The 23246-nt window shown below is 48.2% G+C and overlaps 1 protein-coding gene across 1 annotated transcript in view; it reads right to left on the bottom strand.

Annotated features, from left to right (window-relative positions):
• The window catches only part of tiam2a (TIAM Rac1 associated GEF 2a), a 44219-nt gene that overhangs the window by 10210 nt on the left and 10763 nt on the right, over positions 1-23246 (bottom strand). The window contains exons 6-15 of the mRNA XM_076161634.1: positions 22886-23071; positions 22489-22632; positions 18809-18865; positions 14592-14756; positions 13207-13311; positions 13037-13115; positions 12762-12851; positions 12464-12667; positions 10522-10616; positions 368-604 (exon numbers count right to left, since the gene is read on the bottom strand). Of these exons, the coding sequence (XP_076017749.1) occupies positions 368-604; positions 10522-10616; positions 12464-12667; positions 12762-12851; positions 13037-13115; positions 13207-13311; positions 14592-14756; positions 18809-18865; positions 22489-22632; positions 22886-23071 (1362 nt within the window). The remainder of the gene's footprint in view (positions 1-367; positions 605-10521; positions 10617-12463; positions 12668-12761; positions 12852-13036; positions 13116-13206; positions 13312-14591; positions 14757-18808; positions 18866-22488; positions 22633-22885; positions 23072-23246) is intronic.

Raw genomic sequence — 23246 nt, 5'->3', positions numbered from 1 at the left:
CACAGACACACACACACGCAGACAGTCAGAGGTGAGTGACAGCGACACTAAACACGACCTGCTCGTCCTTCAAGAACGCCTTCATCATCAGCTTCCTTGTCCTTCCTCATTCGTCCTTCCGTCTTCTCCCCTTCCACCCAACCCAACCCCACTTCTTTCACATGGCTGTAGCTCCTCTTGGTATCAGTGGGGATGTTCTCATTAGGTTGATTTATGAGCTTCCTCTTCCTCCTCTTCCCTAGCTACCTCAAGCCGATGGCACACTAATGGATACATGTGAAAAAGCCTTCATCCCCCCAACCCTACGAATCAATGGCCGGTATAAGCAGAAGGGGTGAACAAAGGACAAACAGCCTCGCCATCTCACCTTCACGTAGGACTTCTCTGTGTCCACCAGCTCCTGGATGACCTTGCGCAGCCTCTCGGTGGCGCTCATGTGCTTGGGGCAAGGCCTGGCCGAGGTCGCCTCCCCCTTGGGCGGACCGGACGCCAGCTCCGGCCCTCGCTTCGCCGGGGGTTCGTTGGTTTCCTCCATCAGACCGCCGGGACCCGAGGCCGCCCCCTCCTGGAAGGACTGGTAGAGTGTGCAGACTGTGTCTACGCTCTGCAGGGGGCGACAAAGATGAGCAAAGCGGGATTTAACATAGGATGTGACAGGTCAGGCATAGCTTTGTTTTGTTTTGTAAGCTTGTGGTTGTGTAACTGTAGGTTGAGGTACATAACCCTGCACACATTAACCTCAACAAGAACCCCAAAATACATATCCTGTTAGGATTTGAAGGTTTTCTCGACTCGCCAGACGTCACAAGGATCCCGTTGAGGCTTTTACTCGCCAGTTAAACCATCAATTTACTTGGAATAATGTATATAATTCTCCCACCAGACTTAATTATGATACTTTATTTTCTAAATAGGCACTAATGCGTCTTCACGTCACATTATTCCTATAAGACTTGACTTGTCTGGAGTTCCCTGTGGTGCCCGTGTATCCACTGGGAGTTTGGATTAAAGCGAGTAGATGGGGGCGGGGCTGCTATAGCTCACTAACAACGTCTTATTTTGCTGCTCAATCACAGCTGCATCATTTCCTCCGCCGTGCCTCCCTCCCTGTTATGTCGCGGAGGTGTTTAACGTAAACCTCGCTTCATGTTGGACCGCGTTGCCTCAGGTAAGGAAATGAACATCAGCCGCAGGCGACGCACAGGCAGGGGATTTGCCTGTGGCGGGCAGGATTTTCTCACCTAACAACGGCGGCAGAAAATGAGCCATTATAAGACTTTCTGTTCTACTCCCTGGGACATTAAGAAGAAGAAGAAGGAGAAGGAGATGAGAGGGAGAAACGGCGTCTTTACATACATCCCTGTTTCTTTAAAACTTAAAATATTCCAGCTCTACAGATCATCCTCTGCACTGCATCGCTTATGGTGATTTCTGCATTAAAAATAGCGCGGTGCTGACCCGTCGCTATGCAGCACTGTAATCTGTGGCCGGTCACTGCAATCAGAGCCGTCTGATTAAGTGCCTGTAATAGCAGGTTCTGATCTGCTGCACAGCAACACAGCAGCACTGTGGGACAGCCACCATGCCAGGCAAAACAGCTGCTCAGCACAATCTGCCTGCCTGTGCGTGTGTGTGTGTGTGTGCGTGCGTGTGTGTGTGTGTGCTGGTATTTAAAATACAGCATGAGCCAGCACTATGCCGGAGCTCAACACTACAGTTTGCACAGCATCACACTCAGATCAATGCAGCCTTCATTCAAACGCTGTTATCCCTCCTCTTCGGCACAGATGTGTCACCGCTTGTCACACACACACACACACGACGACCCACACAAGGTATTCTGCCTTTAAATGTTTAATTTAAAGGCAGATTACAAATTCAAATGTTCCGTCCAAAACTCTTTGTATTCGATCCTTTTAAATCTTTGTCTCTCTGCGTCCATACACACACACACACATGCATAACACACTTCCTGGGTGAGAGGTTGTCTGAGTCATTCAGCTCTGATGCTAGTATGGACTGTACCAACACCTCCTACATACACATACACACACACACTCCCCAAGAACCAACACATAATCAGGGCCTCCATTAATAAGCCTGCAACTCATCAGCTAGCTCATTATGGCGCGGCGACTCCAGAGACGGCCCAACCCGCCATACAATATAGGCTATGAGTGTGTGTGTGTGTGTGTGTGTGTGTGTGTGTGTGTGTGTGTGTGTGTGTGTGTGTGTGTGTGTGTGTGTGTGTGTGTGTGTGTGTGTGTGCGCGTGTGTGTGTGTGTGAGTGACAGTTTGAGCCCATGTACTCCTGAGCTACCTCACCTTGGAGTAATCCACCGCCTACAGCAGTGCTCCACTCCAGGTCCCCTCATAATTATCAGCCCACATTCACAGAGCTCAAAGTCTCCCTCTGCACAGGAGGAGGGACAGATGTTCTGAGGTGCGACTCGCACACAAACACACACACACACTCTGTAAATATACATAGCTGTCCATGTAAACACACACTGACTGGTCTCAAAAATAACCTGATGTTCCACTCAAAGACAACATCCTGTCTAATCGATGCGTTCCCCAACAAATCAACTGAAATTATCTTATTGGCTCAGACTTTGTGGCCCGGCTGGTGTTTGATTGAAAGAACTGCTTGTGACATCGTGGGGCGAAGAAGGCGACCGTAAGCCACTGGAGTGTTTAACCGCTTGAGTAAATCTCTTACAGTCACATAATCCAGGTCTGATCACAGAGACGCAGCGCCGCTCTGTGCACACTTTGATGTGATCATGGTGTGTTCACAAGGCCTTAATCAAATTAGCATCAAAGTTGTAAACACACAGAACAGCCACCGACATGTTTACACAGATCGTTAGAGAGAGATCACGGAATGCCCAGCCAAACACACACACACACACACACACAGGTCCAGTCAGTGCTCATTCACTGATACTCGCTCTCTGGAAACTCCATATTGCGGCAGGCGGGCGGGCATGGGGGGGGGGGGAGATTGTCTGCACGAAGCGCAGAGGTTGAAGGATATCAGAGCGACATATTCATCAAGAGGCGCGCTGGTGCCTGCAGACGGAGCCGCCGCAGCCTTCAGGAGACTGATAACGGTAATATCAGCCGTTTACTTCAGCTACAGGCATCCGGAGGGTCGACTGGGTCTGGAGAAACGCGAGTGTGTGCCCAGTAGCACACAGCGCCGCTTGAGTGCTAAGTTAATTCTCTTCACACCCACACGGTGGAAGGATATGGGCTGGTGTTCGTTCACACACACACACACACACACACACACACACACACACACACACACACACACACACACACACACACACACACACACACACACACACACACACACACACACACACACACACACACACACACACACACACACACACACACACACACACACACACACACACGAGAAAGGGAACTGTGTACGCTTGATTGCAAGCTCGGTAAAGTGTGTGTGTGTGTGCGCACTCAAACATCCCCCTGCTGCCAACAGAGAACACACACACACACACACACGCTTTCCTCTATCACGCTGCTCCATAACTAAGTAACATTTCATCAACAGCTAAATGGCAGACACCTGCATGAGAGCGTGACAAGACGAGGTGGGAAGAGAGAGAGCGAGGGAGAGACAGAGAGAGAGAGAGAGAGACAGACAGACAGACAGACAGACAGACAGACAGACAGACAGACAGACAGACAGACAAAGAGAGAGAGAGAGAGAGAGAGAGACAGACAAATAGAGAGTGACAGAGAGAGAGAGACAGAGAGAGAGACAGAGACAGAGAGAGACAGAGACAGAGAGAGAGAGAGAGAGAGAGAGAGAGAGAGAGAGAGAGACAGAGACAGAGAGAGAGAGAGAGAGAGAGAGAGCGAGAGAGAGAGAGAGAGAGAGAGACAGAGACAGATCTACACGATAATGTCGTGACTCAGGGATTGCGACCGGCTTCACGAGAAATCCCACCGCCGCGGCCCGACAGCTCGCCTAAATTACCAATTAAGAGGCGGGAGGAGAAGCTCTGGATCGTCGGGCGAGACGAGTGGATCTGACAGCGCCGCTCTCAAGTCCTATTCAGGTTTAGCCGCCGACAGCTGAAGGCCTGTGGTCCATTTAAGGAAGAAGGCTTTACATTAAAGAACACGTCCCTTCAGGTTTGTTATGGAGGGAAAAAGATGAACTGGGAAATAAAACGGTTTGTTTTTGTAATAATTCCTTTGAGGTTCTTCTGGTGTTTCTCTTCGTCTTGGTCTGGACTGGCTGAACATTAAGACGTCAGAGTGAAGGCTTTCTGTGCCAAAATTGTCCAATTCTTTCCGAGTTTTTCACAAAGGCCATCCAGCTGCTCATTTTCTGCATTTAAACTAGGTCACTGGGGTCCAATCTAAGGCCTGGGGGACTGGGAAGTGAACACCAAATATCTCCAGAATGATCCAACCTACAAAACACAATGACACTGACCTAGTTTGAGCCCAAGTGCCCCGAAAACCATTTAACTGTAAAATCACAGGCGTGTTGGACCAACACGTCAACCTACTCACGCTCAGAAGCGGCGACACTTGACCTACAAATGGCCGTCGACGCTCTCTCCCCCGCCAAGGCCTTTTAACCCCAAAAACCGACACATTAAAATAACTGCAGTTGTAGACGTTCTCCCCCTGATCTGCTGCTCACCATGAAGAGTAGCTTGTAGAGCAGCCGCCATGCCGCCCTGGCATGACGCCGTGTCCTCCGGGCGAGAGAGCGGCCCTTCCTATGCAGCCTGGCTCCTCTGGATGCCGACATGGCCGCTCTACAAAAGGCCACGCAGCCGCTCCACTGTCCTGTATTCAATCGTCTTCCTTCATCCTCCTCTGTGCTTCATCTGATGGTGGTATATTCCCTTCCTCTACTTCTCTCTCTCTCTCTCCTCCTTCCCTTCCTTCTTGTTAGTGACCACCACTGCTCTAAGTAAGGCTACTCAGGTCCTCACCCAAGCCTCATCAGGTCATCGATCCAGTGCCCTGCTGTTCTGTGAGCGTACGCAGAGGGAAAGTGCTGGCCACTGGTTTGTTCTGCTAATCTGCATATCAATCACCAGTGGATGGAGCAAACAGAGGGGATTTCTTCCCTTGGCGACTCTGTCCTCTCTCTTCGCCTGCCTCTTTTCATCAACACTGGATGTTCTTCTCTCTACCTCCCTGCCCTGCTCTCCATCTTACTTCCTTACTCTGTCGTCCGTCGTCTCCTTGTATTTCCTTCCCCTCGGTGTGAGTTGAGAGATGAGCGAGTCCACATCAGTGTCCAGTCTCTCAATAGCAGCGGGACAATGCAGAGAGTTCTGGCGTGTTACCTCTACAAAAACAGGAATGGCTGACTCTAAAAGTGTTGCTCTGGGCAGGAATGTAAACTATGGTCCTAACAAAACAACAACATGTCCCTCACTGCAGGGGGCAACGTGCAGAACAGAGGACGACTTTTAACTCTAACCTAGTGTTTGTTCTCCAACCAGAGAAAATTAATCAATTACTAAAGTTCATTCTCCAGTTATTTATTTAAAAGGAGGAAATATGAACCCTGAGAGGCCTCGAGGTGTGTGAGATGGGGAGGTACTTCCTCTGGGTAAGGACAGTGACTCTCCTTCTCCTTCTTATTGTTACCAATTTCCCACAGCTACAGTTGGCAGGCTAAACTAGGAGAACATTTAAATCAGGGTTTTTGAGTTCTATACATATATTTATCTTCACGAGCTGCACTGATTGGTGTAATAATATGCATTCATTATGCAGCTTGAAAGAGGATTTACACCCCCCACTACGGCACACACACACACACAAACACACAGAAGAGTCGTGAGCTTGCCAAGTACATAAAGCATGCCACCAAGTCTCATTTGAGTTATATTCCAATACTTGTTTTCCAAGTGGCGAGTGTAAACACTCACAATAAACACTAAACATGATCTCCATCTCCCTGCAACGCTCCAATGGAGTCATTATGTGCAGAGCTCAGGCTGCTTTGCAGATGAAACACTGCTTGAATCAAAGGGGATGCAGCTCGCTTAGCCGCCGTGAGGGCCGATCTATGCCCAAGTAAACAAACAAACAAACATGGAGAGAGAGAGAGGAAGAGAGAGACAGACAGAGTGGATAAAGGAGAGAAAGAAGATGATATACAGGCTGATCCCTGGGGCGAGCTTTGCCCATTCCTCATACAAAAAAGCCTTGTCATGCCACTTAGAGAGAGAAAGAGAGAGAGAGAGACAGAGACAGAGAGAGAAGGGGGGGGGGGGGGGGGGGAGAGAGAGAGAGAGAGAGACAGAGAGACAGAGAGACAGAAGGTCCAGTGGCCGTTAGGAAGGCCAGTGATTCATTTGCTGTGTTAGTGGGCTATAGTGCCACGATGCCATCTTCTCTTCAAAGCTCCATAAAGGAAGACGCATGCTCATAAATCAAACGGAGCGGAGGGGAGGGGAGGGAGAAAGAAGAAGGAAGAGAAAAGTGTAGGGCTGCTCCCGTCTCGCTCCACTCCTGCCCATTTATGCCTTTTATTATTCACCCTAAACAAATTTTATTCCACCAAATCTCAGAGGACTGCGGGGGAAAAGTGTGTTTTAATGACGACGGCGGCTCCAGATTAAAGAGGCTGTTTCCCCGACTCCTCCGGGCTTTTCACTGCAAGACCGCCCGAACAAAGCCGAGGAAACACCTTCACTATAGGCTGCTCTCACTTTGGAAGAAGCCAGCCTGAAGCTACACGAAAGCGAGCGAGAGGTAAGACAGAAACACTTGTTGCCTTCATTAATTGCGTCCACTACGACGGAATAACTCACAGGAAACCCAGCGCTGCCTGAGCCCAATGATTCAATAGCAACACGAGCACCCCGGCCTTTCCTCGCCATCCGACTGTCGAAGATGACATGAAACCAACAGATAACAGCAACCCACCGGCGCCCCAGGGTGACCGTTTTGCTGGGAATACGCCAGGAATACCCATTAAGGCAGAATTGATTGCATTGCTTTGACTAGCGGTTGCTAATAAAGCACACGCTGCTGAGCTGAGATAGGGCTGAAGGTCCGGGCAGATAACACAGTGGCCCCCTGACATCACTGTGAACTGCAGAGGAGGGGAGGAACGGGCAGAGGGAGGTGACTGCAGCGGAAAGTTAAAAAAAACAACACGATACAAACAAGAAAGCACATCGAAGACCACAAACATTTCTCTCCAACATGCCGTAAACACCAGCATCTCTTAACCTTAACAACATGACTCCTTGACCTTGACAACATCCTCATTACATGACTGATCTTGATTGTCTTCATTAGTCGAAGAGGCTTTAACAGAAATCAATAATTCAACTGTGGTGGTGACATCAGAATGGTTGTCTATGGCTTAAAAATGAAGTATAAAAATGTAACTTTACCACTTGGTGAAGGTAAATAAGCTAAACAATTGTGCCAATATCACAAATCTCACATACTACTGGCACAATAATCAAGCTCTAAGGCTGGTCGCCCGTGGTTACCGGTGGTTTGTTCCCTCTGCAGATCAAGCAGCCTGCCAGGTTCCAGACCAGACGGACCATCTTGTCTCTAAGGAGCCGTCCCAGGCCCAGCAGTGCCGAGCTCAGGAACAGGTCCTTCTCTTCGCGCTCGTGACCCCGCGACCACAACCAGGGCGCGGCCAGGAGCGAACACAGAGTGCGGGACGGCGAACGAAAAAACATCTCCATTAAGGTCCCTCAATCTTCATCTCTTTTAGGGTTTTACCTCCCTGTCTTACACTTCAAGTTGTTTACAGCCGTACAGTTTAGCGCCAAACTCCGCGGGCAGAAGTAATGCCAGATTATTAGGCTGCTTGAGGCCAGATGGACGATGGGCTTAATCATAACACACACACACACACACACACACACACACACACACACACACACACACACACACACACACACACACACACACACACACACACACACACACACACACACACACACACACACACACACACACACACACACACAAAGGGGGATTCTCTTTAGATTTGCGAGGGCGTGGTTCGTAGCTCCAGGCAACGCTGTATGGTGTTTGACTGATCATACTGTCTAACATCCGCGGGCGTCTACTACATCGTTTGAAGTTTTTAAAACCCGCCGAGAAGCCAGACTGAATAATTAAACTCTCTCATATTCACACAATCTGAAAAGTGCATGAATATCATCTCAGAAACGGGGAACACAGACGCACACATACTCACACACACACACACGCAACCAGCCACAAACATAAAGGAAGCCGGCGGCATTCCAATCAAGTAGAGCGAAGCCGTATCTGTTTGCAGACGCAGAGAGAGACAGAAGGGATCAGAGCTCTGCTAAGTCCGTCTGTCTAAATGCTCTTATTTACAGCTCTGGTCTGGACAAACGCAAAGAGGCTTAATTAACCTGCAGACCACAAACGCACCACTGATATCTATTGATTTGTGTTGGCTTTGCAAAAATGTAAACAACGACATCGCATCAGACAACATTAAAGGTGATATACAGGAAGTAGTATAATTAATGTTTAGCCGACTGCTCTTAGTAGACCATGATGTCATTGTGAACACACCTTCGTCTGAACTGAATATAACTTGGCGTATACTGACGCTGCCTCTGTGACTTGCCTCTGTTAGCGTTGCGTTGCTAATCTAAACCGCCTCTGGCATGTTGAATCAATTCAGTTTGCGTCCAGGCCTCCCGGGATTCATCCAGGACCAATTCGCTCGACTTCGCCAATCGATTGCCTAAGCTCATAATTGCAGCGTAACGTCGCCCCCGACAAACCGCTGCGCCGCCCCGACGCCAAACATATCACCGGGTAAACAACAGGAAATCGCATTTGGCTTCCTGATGAGGTAAACGACACTCAACTCTGCCTAGTAAGCATTTCCTTCAAACACACACACACACACACACTCTCTCTCTTGTGTAATAAGCGCAAATTGGAATTCAACGGACCAATTAATCAAAGGTAGTCGGTCTGGCGAAGCGCCCGATTACAAGGTGTGACAAGAGGCCTGAAATTAGTCTTCCCTTCAATCAATCTCAATTGACTTTCAGGAGGCCACGTGTGTGTGTGCGTGCATCTTTTTCGCCGAAGACGTGGCTGATTTTCTACCCGGTGACTCGATTTGTCCACCAACCGCCGCCACTGCCGCCCCAGAGAACAACGTGACGGCAGAGCAGTGATTGAATCCAGGCACCAATCTAAATTTACCAACAGCTAAAGCGTGTCAGTATCTGCGTCTTCTCCATCTTCTTTCTCATTCCCTCTTCAGCACGTATTCAATAGCACACACACACACACGCACGCACACTCGTAACCCTCCCGCCCTCTCTCTCTCTCACACAATCTTCCATTCAGTCCCCGTTCCCCCTGTAAAAAAAGGCGAGCGTGAGCCTTGAGCCGTGGCGTAGCAGTGGTGCAGTGCAGATCTCAGCGCCGTGGGACTGACTCATGTCGCCGGGCAAACAATGAGAGAGAGAAGAATGGGGGAGAGAGAGAGAGGGAGAGAGCAAGAGAGAGACAGAGAGGGAGAGAAAAAGAGAGAGGCGGCTCGTCCTCTCTAATCCACCTCCTCCCTGCTGACCTGGGGTCAAACACTCGCCGCCGACTTCTGACACGGGCCAATTACAATAAAGCCTCGTCAATTATCGATCGGCACTGATTCGCTGAGAAAACAACCAAAACATCACATCCTCCTTTTGTCTTCTCACCCACAGGGGCATGAATGTCATCAGTGAGGGTCTGAAGCAATGAGCCCTGACGTGAATGCATCATGAGGGCGTTAATATGCACGCAGGTACTCAGATTTACAAAAACTCTCACGTCCCCGGCTGTATCAACATCGTTAACACGTTGGCTTTTCACGATGACCACACACACTCATTACTGCTCCCAATAAGCATAAATCAGCACGGGTGAGATTTATGCCTCGACGCCGTGGCTGTATAACACGAGATGGATCGGCCATAAATCACGCGCAGTGTTCATAAAGCCAGCTCGCAAAAACAACAGAGTCCTCCCTCCTGTGAGGATGAAGTCAATCACAGCCCGGCACAGGAACACAAAGATGTCCGCCTGTCGCATTCTGTTCACTGGAGGAGCTGCTTTAGGTCTTAATGTTGTGACAGAGATGTGTGTGTGTGTGTGTGTGTGTGTGTGTGTGTGTGTAGGAGGCGGTCAGAGTGTGAGCCTCTTCTTTTTAGCCTGTGTGACAGTAATAAGCTGTGTTTATACCAGTGGCTATGGTGGGGCAGACTAATTATGGTAATACTAAGGATTGGTGCCAGTCTGGATTCTGACAGCTCCACAGCTGCACCACACACACCCATGCACGCACACACATTCACGATTATGGAAGTAAACATACACAGATTTGGAAGCAAAGAGGCGTGCAAGAGAAACGCCATTCAAGCTACGACTCAGACATACAAGTGCTCCAGTGCTCGTTTCTACAGACACGCACACACACACACATCCTACCTTGCTGTGCTGCACAGGCCTGTGTGTGCAGTGGGAGTGACCATTCTCCAGCCCAGTGCCCACAGACACCCCGCCGTCGGCTACAGTGCACACATCTGGAGGAAGAGAGAGAGGGAGGGAGGGGGGAGAGAGAGGAAGAGGGAGACAAAATTAGATTCAGAATCTGTGTGTGTCTGTGTGTGTGTGTTATACCACTTCACCCTCCTTTAAACCAGAGCACATAAACAATGCAGGCTCCGTCCATCACAGGCGCCGAGCGGTCGCAGCTTAAACAAGTCACCCCACCATCTAAAAAAAGGAAATGGAATGCGACCGAGAGAGAAATGCATGCCTGAACGTCTGCATCTATAGAACACATATGTCAAAACTCATCCTCGTGATTTGTCTCTTTAATTCCAAGGCCTTTGCAACAGGTGTGTGTAAACCAGGTCAGTGTGAGGTCAGGAGAGGAAGAGGAAACATCACGTCTTCATCATCATCATCATCGGAGTGTCACAGAGACGACAATCACACTACAATTCTTTCTAATGTGACACGTGAATCCGTGTGAATCAAACTAAAGTGACGGGAGGCTCTGCTCCAGGAACGCTACCACAGAATCATGGGTGTGATTGGTCTCAGGCATGTGTGTGTGTGTGTGTGTGTGTGTGTGTGTGTGTGTGTGTGTGTGTGTGTGTGTGTGTGTGTGTGTGTGTGTGTGTGTGTGTGTGTGTGTGTGTGTGTGTGTGTGTGTGTGTTAATGTGTTAATTCCCCTCTGACTGCGTTCCTCTGCCTGCCTACCTGTCTGGGATCATCTGCCCTCTAGAGGCAGAGAGGAGAACTACAGGCACATAGATGAATTTAACTGCCCCAATGTTTTACATTAGCTGAAGTTATTTGCAGATTTTTGGTATGTGAGAGCAATTTAAGTCATTGGTTTATGGCGGCAAAAGCAAAAGAACGACTGCATCATAGAAACATTGAGACGTTGACTTCTCTTACCTTTAAAGCATCAAACTTGAAAATGTTTCTCTTTATCAGCTGTGATCAAAAGAAGCCGACAGGATACTGGACGTCCGTAACGATATCAAGCTTTTAAGACTTCCCGGCTTTTCCTCTCCACACACACATATACCCACACACACACACACACACACCCACACCAGGGGCACACGGCTGCATGACTTCAACTGAAGCTTCCGACAGAGTTCTTATACTCTGAGCGCAGGAAACAGGGGTTTATTTTGAGGAAGTAGAGACCTCAACTTGACGGGAAGCTAGACGGACGTTTGGTGGTGCAGGTAGCAAAACTGTTGTTCCTCACAGCAAACAAGACAACATGGAGGATATTGAAATGACGACTTATAATGAGACTGAAGAATGATTTGTAAGATAGGTTCGATGAAACATTTGAACTAAGATCTGTGAATGCTGCATTTTGTATCAACGGGTGACGGCCTCCTGGTCGGCACAGAGGCTGGAGCTCGTCTCACTGCAGCACTAAACAGGCTGCTGACAGGCGACTGACAGAGAAGACGAGGAGCCCAGAGAGCAACACCACCATGGGTGTGCCAAGATGTGACACTTCACAAGAGCTAAAATATCTCTCCTTCCCTCTGTCTCTCACTCTCTCTCACTCTCTCTCTCAGTCTCTCTCTCTCTCCGTCTACCTCTCTTGCTCGCTCTCTGCCTGTCTCAACATCTGTCACACCCAAGGGCCCGAGTGTCGTTTACAAACGGACTCTGCAAGGTATCAGTGTCAAGCATGATTTCAGTTTCACTTTTCATTATGCAAACATCTCCAGCCTGTTATCCATACTGAGGAACCGGGGTACAGTGTGTGTGTGTGTGTGTGTGTGTGTGTGTGTGTGTGTGTGTGTGTGTGTGTGTGTGTGTGTGTGTGTGTGTGTGAGTGTGTGAGTGTGTGTGAGAGAGAGAGAGAGTGTGAGTACTTCTAAGCACCTGAGGAGGATTTGGCTCGATGGTGTTTGTTGTGTCTGGTAGGCGAGGCCGACGTGTCAAAGGTCACCCCTGACAGCAGGAGGTCGTCCCTCCTCAGGCTCAGTTGGAGGTTTTCCTCAGCAAACAGCGTCTGGATCAGCGCCAGGTCCAGACCGGACACACATCGGCCGTTCAGCACCAGGATCTCATCGCTTGGACGCAAACCTGGAAAGATCCCGGCACAAGTAAGGTTACTGCTGATTCCAGTGTGATCGGCGTTTGGTTCCTAAGGCGAGGAGAGTAAGCGAGCGGTCGGTACCTTCGCTGAACGCCAAGCCGTCGGGGAGAACCTCACTGACGAAGATCCTGCTGTTCTTCTGACTGTCTATGTGGCCCGTGATGGCAAAGCCTGTACGGCGGGAGAGAGAGGCAGAGAGAGAGAAAGAGATCAAAGACAGAGACGTAAACAGAGACTGAGAGTTAGAGTTGATGAGCAGAGACGGAGGGATTAGAAGGAGGATCACAGGACGCACGTTTAAATTACAGACGCAGCGAGGCCCAAAGCGGGCAGCGTCTGCTTCTGCTCTGACTCACCAAAATCTCCTGTGCTGCTCGGCCTCCTCATGTGCAGCGTGAACACGTTCAGGGGAACCACCTCCAACTGCTCGTTTACCTGCACAGTGACACCAAACACACACAGTTAGACTAAAAAGACTCAATATATGATTAATAAGATTGTTTGATACTATGTTTGCCCCCCTCACCATGTCGCCGAGGAGCTCCATGGGCGCCACGTATCGGACCACCGCGTCCTGTCCCGCTCGCCCGTGCGGCCGGAGGCAGTGCAGGCGGGGGTCCAGATGCTTCACCTGTTTACACAATAAGCCTCGTGTTCATCACACACAATCACTCTGACAGATGGCCGACGTGCGAGTCATCATCCACCGAGTTCACACTTAGGGATGAGATGTTAAAAAACACTGCCTGAGGGATTACAGTGTGTGTTTGTGTGTGTGTGTGTGTTATCTGTCCATCTGCTGTCAGGAGCGGGCGTGGTCAGACAGAGGACAGGCGAGAAGCAGCAGAAGAAGAAGAATGAACTGCAGCACTCAGCAAGACAATGGAGTAATGTTGCAATGTCATGGAAAAGTATGAATTTACAATTACAAAGGAATGAGGTGCTGAACAATCCTGATGTCTTTGAAGGCACCACATGTATGAAAAGGGCGAAATGTGACCAAAACTATGAACATTATTTATTTTATCATTTCATTTTCTGAATTACTTTGAAATAGTTGAAGATGTTGTGAGTATTTAAAATAACTCTGATATCTCTGAGTTCAGAGGACGAGGCTGAGATAGAAGCTTTGAAGGAAATCTGGATGTTTGCGTCATTCCTTTTGACCGGGGAATTTAAGCAAGTTCTTGAAACTCTACAGACGCCCTTTAATGTTACTTTGAAGCTTGTTTGAAGTTCACAGCTGAAAGTGAGCGATTTCTCAGAATCTAGAGAGATACAGAGAAATTCAGCATCATCTTGGAGTTGCTAAAGGTCTTGCGGGTTTTTTCAAAGTGCAACTAAAAATGCATTTCCTGAAGAAAATGCACTGTCATTGCAACTACAGAAAGGTTTCTCCGAATGCTGGAGAAGAAGTGCCTGAAAGATCGAAGCCTGAAGCGATGAAAAATGTGGAATGATTGAAGAAGTGACAAGCAGTTTGAGTGACAGCTACAGCTCAAATCCTTTGAATCTGCTGTTTGTTTACTAACAACAGGTGCAGCCAATTAAGCAGAGGCACAGTGCTGAGTCAGCATGAAGGCAGAAGATGCCTGGAAACCACATGAGGAACAACTGCCTCTTACACATAAACTGTAACTGCTATCTGAGAACGGGTTAGACTGTGAGATCCGTTACAGTTTAACAAATTACAGGGGACAACAATTCTTACATTTCTATGTATGTATTGTTTGTGAATTGTCAAATTTGGTGTGTCACAGTGAACTCTTTCAGGTTTGCTGAAGTAGTTGAAGGCCACAAAAACATGTATGACTGATGATGTTCCTCTTAAATCATGAATTGCAGGATTGTGTACAAAAACATGAGATAATGATGGAAAACTACATGACATCATTGCGTTTCCCTCCTGACCTTGCAAGCGGCGTGGAGGAGGTCTGCTGCCGTCTGGTCTCCTCTGACAGGAACTTGGACCGCCAGGCCGTCGGGCATGAAGACGCAGGTGAGGCCGTCGATGCCGTCCCACACCCCACCCTCAGGGGGCGACATGGAGTAGATGCTGGTCAGGACATCCAGCCTCTGGAAGGGAGAAGGGGAGGGTGAGTGAAGAGAGAGAGAGAGAGTTTGAGTAACAGCACACAGATCAATACAGCTCCATTAGAGTAAATGCGGCGCTTGGCTGTGGATCAAGCAGCAGAGCAAAGCTGTCATACGATTAACTTTTCAAAAATTCATTTGACAACACGGACAACATTTGCTGCACGTAATGGTCTTCGTAATGATCGTGTTCACTCGAGGACATGTCGGGCGTCCACTGGTCGGTCCAGACGTGGAGGTTATATGCACATGATCTCAGAGCTGCACACACACACCCACACAAGTTTGGACTCGGCTGATTTATTGAAGCGGGCAAATTTAAGAGGAGAAAGAGTTTTTTTTATGTGGACGGCATTAAAGTTGAGGTCTGAGTCGGCCATTAATGCTGAGATTAGCCGGCCGCCGGGCCTCACAGGCAGCCATTAGAGGCTTCTGGTTACGACTCTGTGTCTCTGGAGGGAGAGCGGCGCTGTTGCATTGTGGGGGTTTGGGGGAGAGGCCAAAGAACCACAAGTGCTGCATCAAAGCCCTGCATGCTGGGGGAAAACGCTCAATCACGTCAAAGGCACCAAACCTCAGCGGCCAGAGTGAACAGTGACTCAGCACTTTGGAAGAAAATGATGTTTGTGAGTAAAGTCTGTGTAATCATCACCTTCTTCCATAAGTAAGAAGAGCTGCAATCCATCAGAAGAGGAAGGAGAGAAATGAGGAATTAAAAATAGGTCTAACAAATTGATTAATCATGAGAAGATAGATAAATAAAACACTAATTGCTTTTCCAAAGGCTTCTGGGATCATTTAACACTTCACACACACACACACACACACACACACACACAAGACGACGACAAAGCAGCGTTCTATCCAGCGTCGCTCAAGTAAACACGGCACACGGACAAACATTCGCCTCATGTTCCACCAACACGTCGCCCCACAGACCAGCTTTAAGGGAAACGGCGGCCAAAATAAAGGCCACCAATGTTCTCGCCAAAACATTTCCCTTAAAACATTTTATTGCTTTATTGGAGGGACACAAAGCGGCGCTTCAGTACCTGGGTACGCCCATGCCTTCACGGGTGTGAGGTCATGTTTACAAACGATGGGGGGAGGGGAGGAGAAAACAAGCCGCCATGACGACCGGCGTGAATAACCGTCACCAGCAAACGCGGCGTGACTGGAAAACTAAAGCTACGGTTGCCTGCGACGATCCGGCCGGCGGCTTGACTCGACACTGTACGTTCATTCATGGTCGCAGAGGGTTGCAGAGGGCCCACGGTTGCCTGGTCAACGCTCCGCGAGAGGCTGCCAAGACTCTGGTCCAGGCACGCGCTGGCCTTCAACACGTCCTCTGTGCGGCGCTGAGAGCTATTTAGGTTTGCATTCTGCCAAATCAGTCCAAACCAGATACTCCTCAGTCTTTCCTCCTGAGGGTGGAGATGGTTTCCACCCTGGAGTTTCTAAAGACGGAGTGTGGAGTAACCGCTGTACGAAAACACCCTTTCTGTTCCGCTTAGCAACTGGAGTATGTAGACGAATACACAGAAGCTAGCCGAGGCTCATTTCACCCCATTTTCCTCCTTTAGGTCTATTAAAGGAGCATTACTCTGCATTTCCTTTAAGACTCCACCCAAGGTTCCTCTTTTTGGACACGATGACACATTTCAAACAAGAGCACCTACTCTTAACACATACACACACGCGTGGCAACAGGACACGGGGGCTGACCCAGACTGCAGAGCTGAAGCGTGTGTGTGTGTCGTGCGATGAGGGGTAGCGGAGGGTGGCGACACAGAGAGAAGGATCACTGTAGGGAGACGGAGAGCGGTACGGTGACAGTAAAACAATATGAGGGAGAGAGGGAGAGAGCCTGTGAGTAAGAGTGAGAGTGAGAGTGAGAGTGAGAGAAGGAACTCAGGCTTTTGTTGCCATATTTACATAATTTATCTGTTTCAACATAAACACAAAGTGAACAGACGAGCGGCCTGCTGAGACCGATAGGAGGCGACGACTGTGCAGGAAACAATGTGAACCAAAATGAACGCATGAACAAACACAGAGGAAGCAGGAACACACACACAGACACACAAACACACACACACACACACTCCATCACTTGACTTCACTCCAAAGGATTAGAGGAAGATGATTACTTCATAGAGAAATTCGGCGGATTTAAGACACCCAAGTAGGACAACAGAGTCACAGAGTGCGGAGTCATCAGCACCAAGACGATGAACTGCAGGTGTTGACAAAAATCAATACAACTGTGCCAACCTCTCTCTCTCTCTCTCTCTCTCTCTCTCTCTCTCTCTCTCTCTCTCTCTCTCTCTCTCTCTCTCTCTCTCTCTCTCTCTCTCTCTCTCTCTCTCTCTCTCTCTCTCTCTCTCTCTCTCTCTCTCTCTCTCTCTCTCTCTCTCTCTCTCTCTCTCTCTCTCTCTCTCTCTCTCTCTCTCTCTCTCTCTCTCTCTCTCTCTCTCTCTGTGTCTGTCTCTCCATCTCCCTCCCCTCTCTCTCTCTCCCTCCCTCCTTCTGTCTCTCTCTTAATCCACTAAATCAAGACGGATCACAGAGACGAGCCACTTTTCTTCACGCGCCCCAAATCCCAGAAAGATCGAAGCGCGGCGGCCGTCACGCTCTGCGCCACTCAAAGCTCCGGCCCCACTGTGAACGCCATGATTGTCTCCATCCAAACCACTTCCTGCGTCAGGCTCCTCAATGAAGGGAATGTTCACAGTAGCCACATGAACCAGCGTCTCATCATGTGAATCATCACATGCGGTGGAACAGGGGCCTTCCTCACACTCACACTGCTCCGTCTCAAAGCCTCCATTATGCTTATTTGTCAGAGCCGCACTTCATCCGTTTGGTCACACTGGGAAAAACGTGGACGCCTCAGGGATGTCAGCTTTGGGGGGAAACGCCACGTTGGACAGCACGTTACTGTGAGTGTCATTTTCAGACGCTCCCTTACAGACAGCAGCTGTTTAAAGTAGATTTCTGCCTAAATTCTGCAACGACATTTGCTTTTGTCAAGTTAAAGCTAAGGATAGAAGGCTGAATATGGCGTGATGTCGCTTAATACGCTGCTTGAAGGTCTGAAGCGTGCGGCTCATTTGCATAAAGCTCAGACTGACGCTGAGGTCATGTCGGGGTTTATTTATTTATCTTTATTCAATAAACTTCACGCTCCTTCCTCATGCTGCTGAGGCTTTTCCTTTCCTTTCTCTCTTTCTTTCATCTTCTATCTTTTGAAGTATGCCGTACATTCTGCCGCCGCCGCTGCTGATGATGATGAAGAAGAAGAACTGCCCACTGTAAACCCCAGGAGGCCCTCGCTGCCCCGCTGCCAATGAGAGAAATATAAAAGCTAAGCGATGAAGACAATGAGCGCCCAGGCAGCACACGGTGCCTGTAACTACCCGGTCACCTCTTAATGATGTCATTCTGCTGTCTGGACCAACAGATGGACAGAATTCGCACTAATGATCATTTAACACTTTAACACACACACTGGCACATACACTCACACTTTTAATCAACGCTTCTCATTAACTCTGCTGTGTTGCGGATGAAGAGTCTATGGATGAAGATCACTGCTTAGATACCATTTCTACACGTTTTACAAACACCTGCAGTTAAACATGAAAGGCAGCTCTGCTTTGATCCTGGACCAACCAGAACACACAGAAAAGCAGAGGGACACACACACACACACACACACACACACACACACACACACACACACACACACACACACACACACACACACACACACACACACACACACACACACACACACACACACACACACACACACACACACACACACACACACACACACACACACACACACACACACACACACACACACACACACACACACTTTGATCATAACACACCTAGTGTATGCTTACACAGGCCTAACTGAACATTCACGACTTTGTAGCTGTATATACACATACACACGTGTCATAGATTGGGGCTTGAAACACACATACACACACTTATAAAATGACTGAAATGCTCCGACTCACCTCGCTGCTCCTGGGTGGGAGGGTGTACCCTTGACCCCCAGTGTCGCTCTCAAAGATCTGAAACAGACAGACAGACAGACAGGCACCACACTGTTTGAGTCATGAACGATTAAACACAATATCACAAACAAACACACAGACACACACACACACACGCTGCTATTATGCAGTTAATTAAAAACTACGCGGGGTGAGTCGATCTCTTTGATACTGTTTATAAACAAGGTCTGCCTGCGTCCTTTGAAGGTGTGATAGTGGAAACATGCTGTGTGTGTGTGTGTGTGTGTGTGTGTGTGTTCATGTGTGAACAGAGTTTTTTTTTATGTGTGGCAGACAGATCAAAGAGCCAATACGGTCACGGGTGAGAGGAGGATAAGAGCTCCACCTCTCTGTCAGCACATCCACCCTCTCTCCCTCTCTCTCTCCCCCCCCCCCTCTCTCTCTCACCCTTCTCTCTCTCTCTGAGGTGATGGAGGTGTCTGGCCGAGCTGGAGCAGATCCATGATACAGTGTTGATGCAGAGCCATTTGTTATCTGCAGCTGTGAGTCTCTGATTTTTGCTCAGACGCTGCGTTTATCCACTGTGGCTGCAGCTCTTTGTCAGCGGGCGAGAGAGGCAACAGAACCTGAGCCGGACAGCCTCGCTAAGATTGTAACCTTCGTTCAGCCTGATGGTGGCGCTGTTATAACCAATTTGACATTGTTTACCATTTATAACTTTTCCACTCTAAAGGCCATCCATTCATACAGGCCACGCCCCTTTGGGTCTGACTAGCTTTACCACCATTTCTAGTCGCTTTTGCATCTCCTCCTATAATTGTTCCTCTGCTCCTTTGGATCATCTGCATTGATCCATGTAGGCCACGCCCACTTGACTAAAGCAGGTTTCTTTCCTAGTCATTTCTTCTAAAACAGTTCTTCAGTTGTTTGGTCCAAGATGGAAAAAAAGTTGGTAAGTAGACTTGCGGTTGTTTACATTGTTTACAGGCTGTCTGCAGAAACCTTTTAGTAATGATTACCTCATCATTTAGGTGCATAGTGCTCCCCTCTCCCTCTACCCATACAGTTGTTGTAAATGTAGAAGCACTCAGGCAGAAACATTAATCAATTAGACCACAATAAAAACACAAATGTAGTTTCTCTCTGAATGCATTTCTAGTTAAATTTAACATGAGGGGAAAAGCTCATGAAGCTGTGGATTGTGACATCATCATCACCTCCCCCCCCCCCTACACCTTTTACAACAAGGAAACCTGGCTCCCGTTATGGCAGTGGGAACCCTCGTCTGACCTTTGATCCGCGGTAAATCTCCCTCATACACAGAAGTACATTTATAAAAGCAGCTGTAAATAGTGCTGCTTCGCTGTAAACTCACTAATTTTAGAACGCTTTAGTAACTCTCCCACAAATCCTCGGGACCTTGCTGGCCTACTTCCCACAGCCGAGCAGCTCCTCACTGTATACACACACACATACACACAGCTCGGGTAAGATGAGCGAGAGGAGAGAACGAGCGGGGGGGAAGGAGATGGGGGGGCGAGCGTGACTTTGGGGCAAGGTTGTTTGAGCGCGGCGTCGCAGCAGTAAATGGGATTTCGGTTTAGTCAACACAGATGAGTCAGTATGGAAACTGTGGCAGAAGCACTGCTGGCTTACACACTGATGTTTACGCCGTGAGGAACAGGAGGTTTGAGAGATGAAGAAAGGGAGGAGGAGGAGGAGAAGACGAGAGAATTAAGGAACAATATGAGGAGGGGGATAAAAGCAGAGAAATGAAAGAAGATCTGGTGAAAATCCCTCTTCAGTAAACACACGTCATCATCTATATGAGGCCACAACTGAATTCCTCAACACACACGGATAATAAAACTGAAACCTTAACGAAAAGTAATGCTCCAATCAGGGCCCAATGAATTTCCATGACCTAAACTTCAGACCATATTTGGTTAATGGCGACGAAACATAATGCTCACACAACATAAAGGACACACACAAATCGACCTAATCCTGCAAGAGAGCTTCGTCTTCTTTGTGAATTCTGTAAAGACATCCAAGGATTCCTTGATGGTTGCCCTAGAGAAGACCTGAGACTGTGTTACTATGGTGACATGCATCAACACCAGGGTTTGATCTTGGCCCTCTAATCTTGTTTCTCATCCAATTATAAAACACCATCTGAATCAAGCATAATTCCATGACTTTTCCAGGTTTGTTAAAGCAAAATCTCTTGGAATTCCATGACTGTGTGAACTCTAACGTCTAATCTCCCACGGCTACAAAGACGACAAAGAAAATACCAGATGTCCTAGGAAAACCCATCTCTATGAAGCAATTACCAGCCATTTACTGTTCCCTATTAGCCCCGATGTGAAAACGAGACCAGGGCAACAGTTAAAAAGCGTCCCTACGAGAAGACCAACCTGGGGGGAAAACAACACAAAGAGAGGCTGCTTGATATTTAGCATCTTTACACCGACCATCTGCTGGCGTCTGCTGGGCTGAGGGGAAGAGTGAGGAATGCTATCTACCACATATGGCTTTTAATAATTCATGTCTGTGCTGTAGCGCCACTTCGGCCTTCTGCGCTGTGAAAACCTAACCGGGCCTCGTTAGGGATCTCCAGCTGGAGCTCTTGGGGGAAAAAAATTAAAATGAAATAAGAACATACAGACGTGTTGTTGCTGAAGAACGAGCGCAGACGGACAATTGTGCAAATTTCACACGGGCTGGAGTGAAGATAGAGGGGGGACATTTTGTCAGAATTCGAGATTCAGCTCTCAAACGCATCACCGTGGAGATGGGCTGTAATGGAAACCATATTCTGCTCCTTCTTACTCGCTATACTGTCATCAAATGAGACATATAAAAGACACGGGGGGGGGGGGGGGGCGAACCATGAGTTGAATAAGTGTTTCCCGCGGTGATTCCCAAAATAGACCACCAAGACTAGAGAATTCTCCAGGGCCGCACCTTCAGGGTACAAAGTGGTAGATTCCTACATCGATAAATCCTGCATGAGTCTAATTACTAACCTGAGCCTGTTAAGACCCCCCCCTTTACTGCACCTGGGTATGGAATGCCCCCCTGCGTTTATGTGTTTATGTTTATGGGAGGTTTATAGTCAAATTTAATAGGAGTGGGGGAGGGTTATGTGTTTCTAATTAATGAAATCTCCGTAGGGGGAGAATAAATCTGGTGAAAGGGTTTGGATGATTACAACCACCTATGAGAATCTGTCTTATTTTACAGATAGCAGAGTTAGAGAGAGAGATAGAGTGCATCACTTTAGCATGTTTGTTGGTTCTTATAAATAAATATCCTGGAAATGTAATGATGGTGTAACCAAACTGTTCCTGGACTGTGTGAAATTGAGTCATGAGATCATTACAGACATCCAGCCTCCTGTCGACCACTAAATAAGATGACTGATCCTCTGAAGCTGCGTTAAGGAGGTGATAATCTAAATCACATAAAGCAGTTTCATTAGTTTGGATTTTAATTGAAATATTTTATGATCCAAGCACTGCTGTCACACTTTTGACGCCAACAAGATCAGAAATCAGAGGAAAATAGCGATATAAATTTAAAAGTAAGAGTTTAATATGAAACTGCTGACCACAGATTAAAACAGTTGTCCTGAACACTACACCTTTATTCAATTATTGTGTGTCTGTGTGTACCTGTGGCGCAGAGGGCCTCTTGTCCCGCCCTCTCTTGGTGAGGTTGTCCAGGCCTTTTAGCGAGGAGAAAAGGCCTCTCTTCTGCTGCCTGTAAGTCAGGGACACTGAACGCCTTCTGAGCGTGGCCTCGTCTCTGGAACAGATCTGAACAAACATACACACACCATCAGGAGTGGAACCATTACACCCAATTGAATCATGGCGTCTAATCAGACATCTAGGTTTACTTTCCAACCAGCACTGAATATGAGTGAGAGGTTGGAATGACCGCAAGACTTTCAAGGTTGCTGTTAGGGATCAAGAAAATTGAAAGTGAAGCATCTCACACACAGTAGAGGAAAACATCTAATGAGTTCAATCCTTCAATTATCCATCCACTGTTCTGCCCTTTCCTCACCAGTGCATGGAAGGAGGAGACAGAGAAGATCCCCAGGCGGCCCAGGCTGGTCTTGGTGGGTCGGCTGGCGATGGCTAGCAGGCTCTTTGGGTTGGGCAGCTCTCCACCCTGCAGACTGGCCAGGTAGCAGCGCATCCTGAAGAGATCCATGTTGAATCTCTCAAGGTTCTGCTCCCACTGCTGAATCTGGAGGAAGAGGAAGGACATTAGTTTGGTAGATCAGAGACCGTCGGGTTCTGGTTTTGTTTGGGTTTGGAACAATCAATCCCATTCCATGCCATATGATCCATGACCCAAACAAAGCACTCTGCAGATGTCCTTGGTGTTAGATGTGCAACAGTGGTGGAGGGAAGAAGAGGTT

This window comes from Genypterus blacodes, unplaced genomic scaffold, assembly GCF_046128005.1.
Source record: "Genypterus blacodes isolate CSIRO-AG114 ecotype Tasmania unplaced genomic scaffold, CSIRO-AGI_Gbla_v1 ptg000112l_1, whole genome shotgun sequence".
Classification (NCBI taxonomy): domain Eukaryota; kingdom Metazoa; phylum Chordata; class Actinopteri; order Ophidiiformes; family Ophidiidae; genus Genypterus; species Genypterus blacodes.
This window is presented reverse-complemented; position numbering and strand designations above follow the sequence as displayed.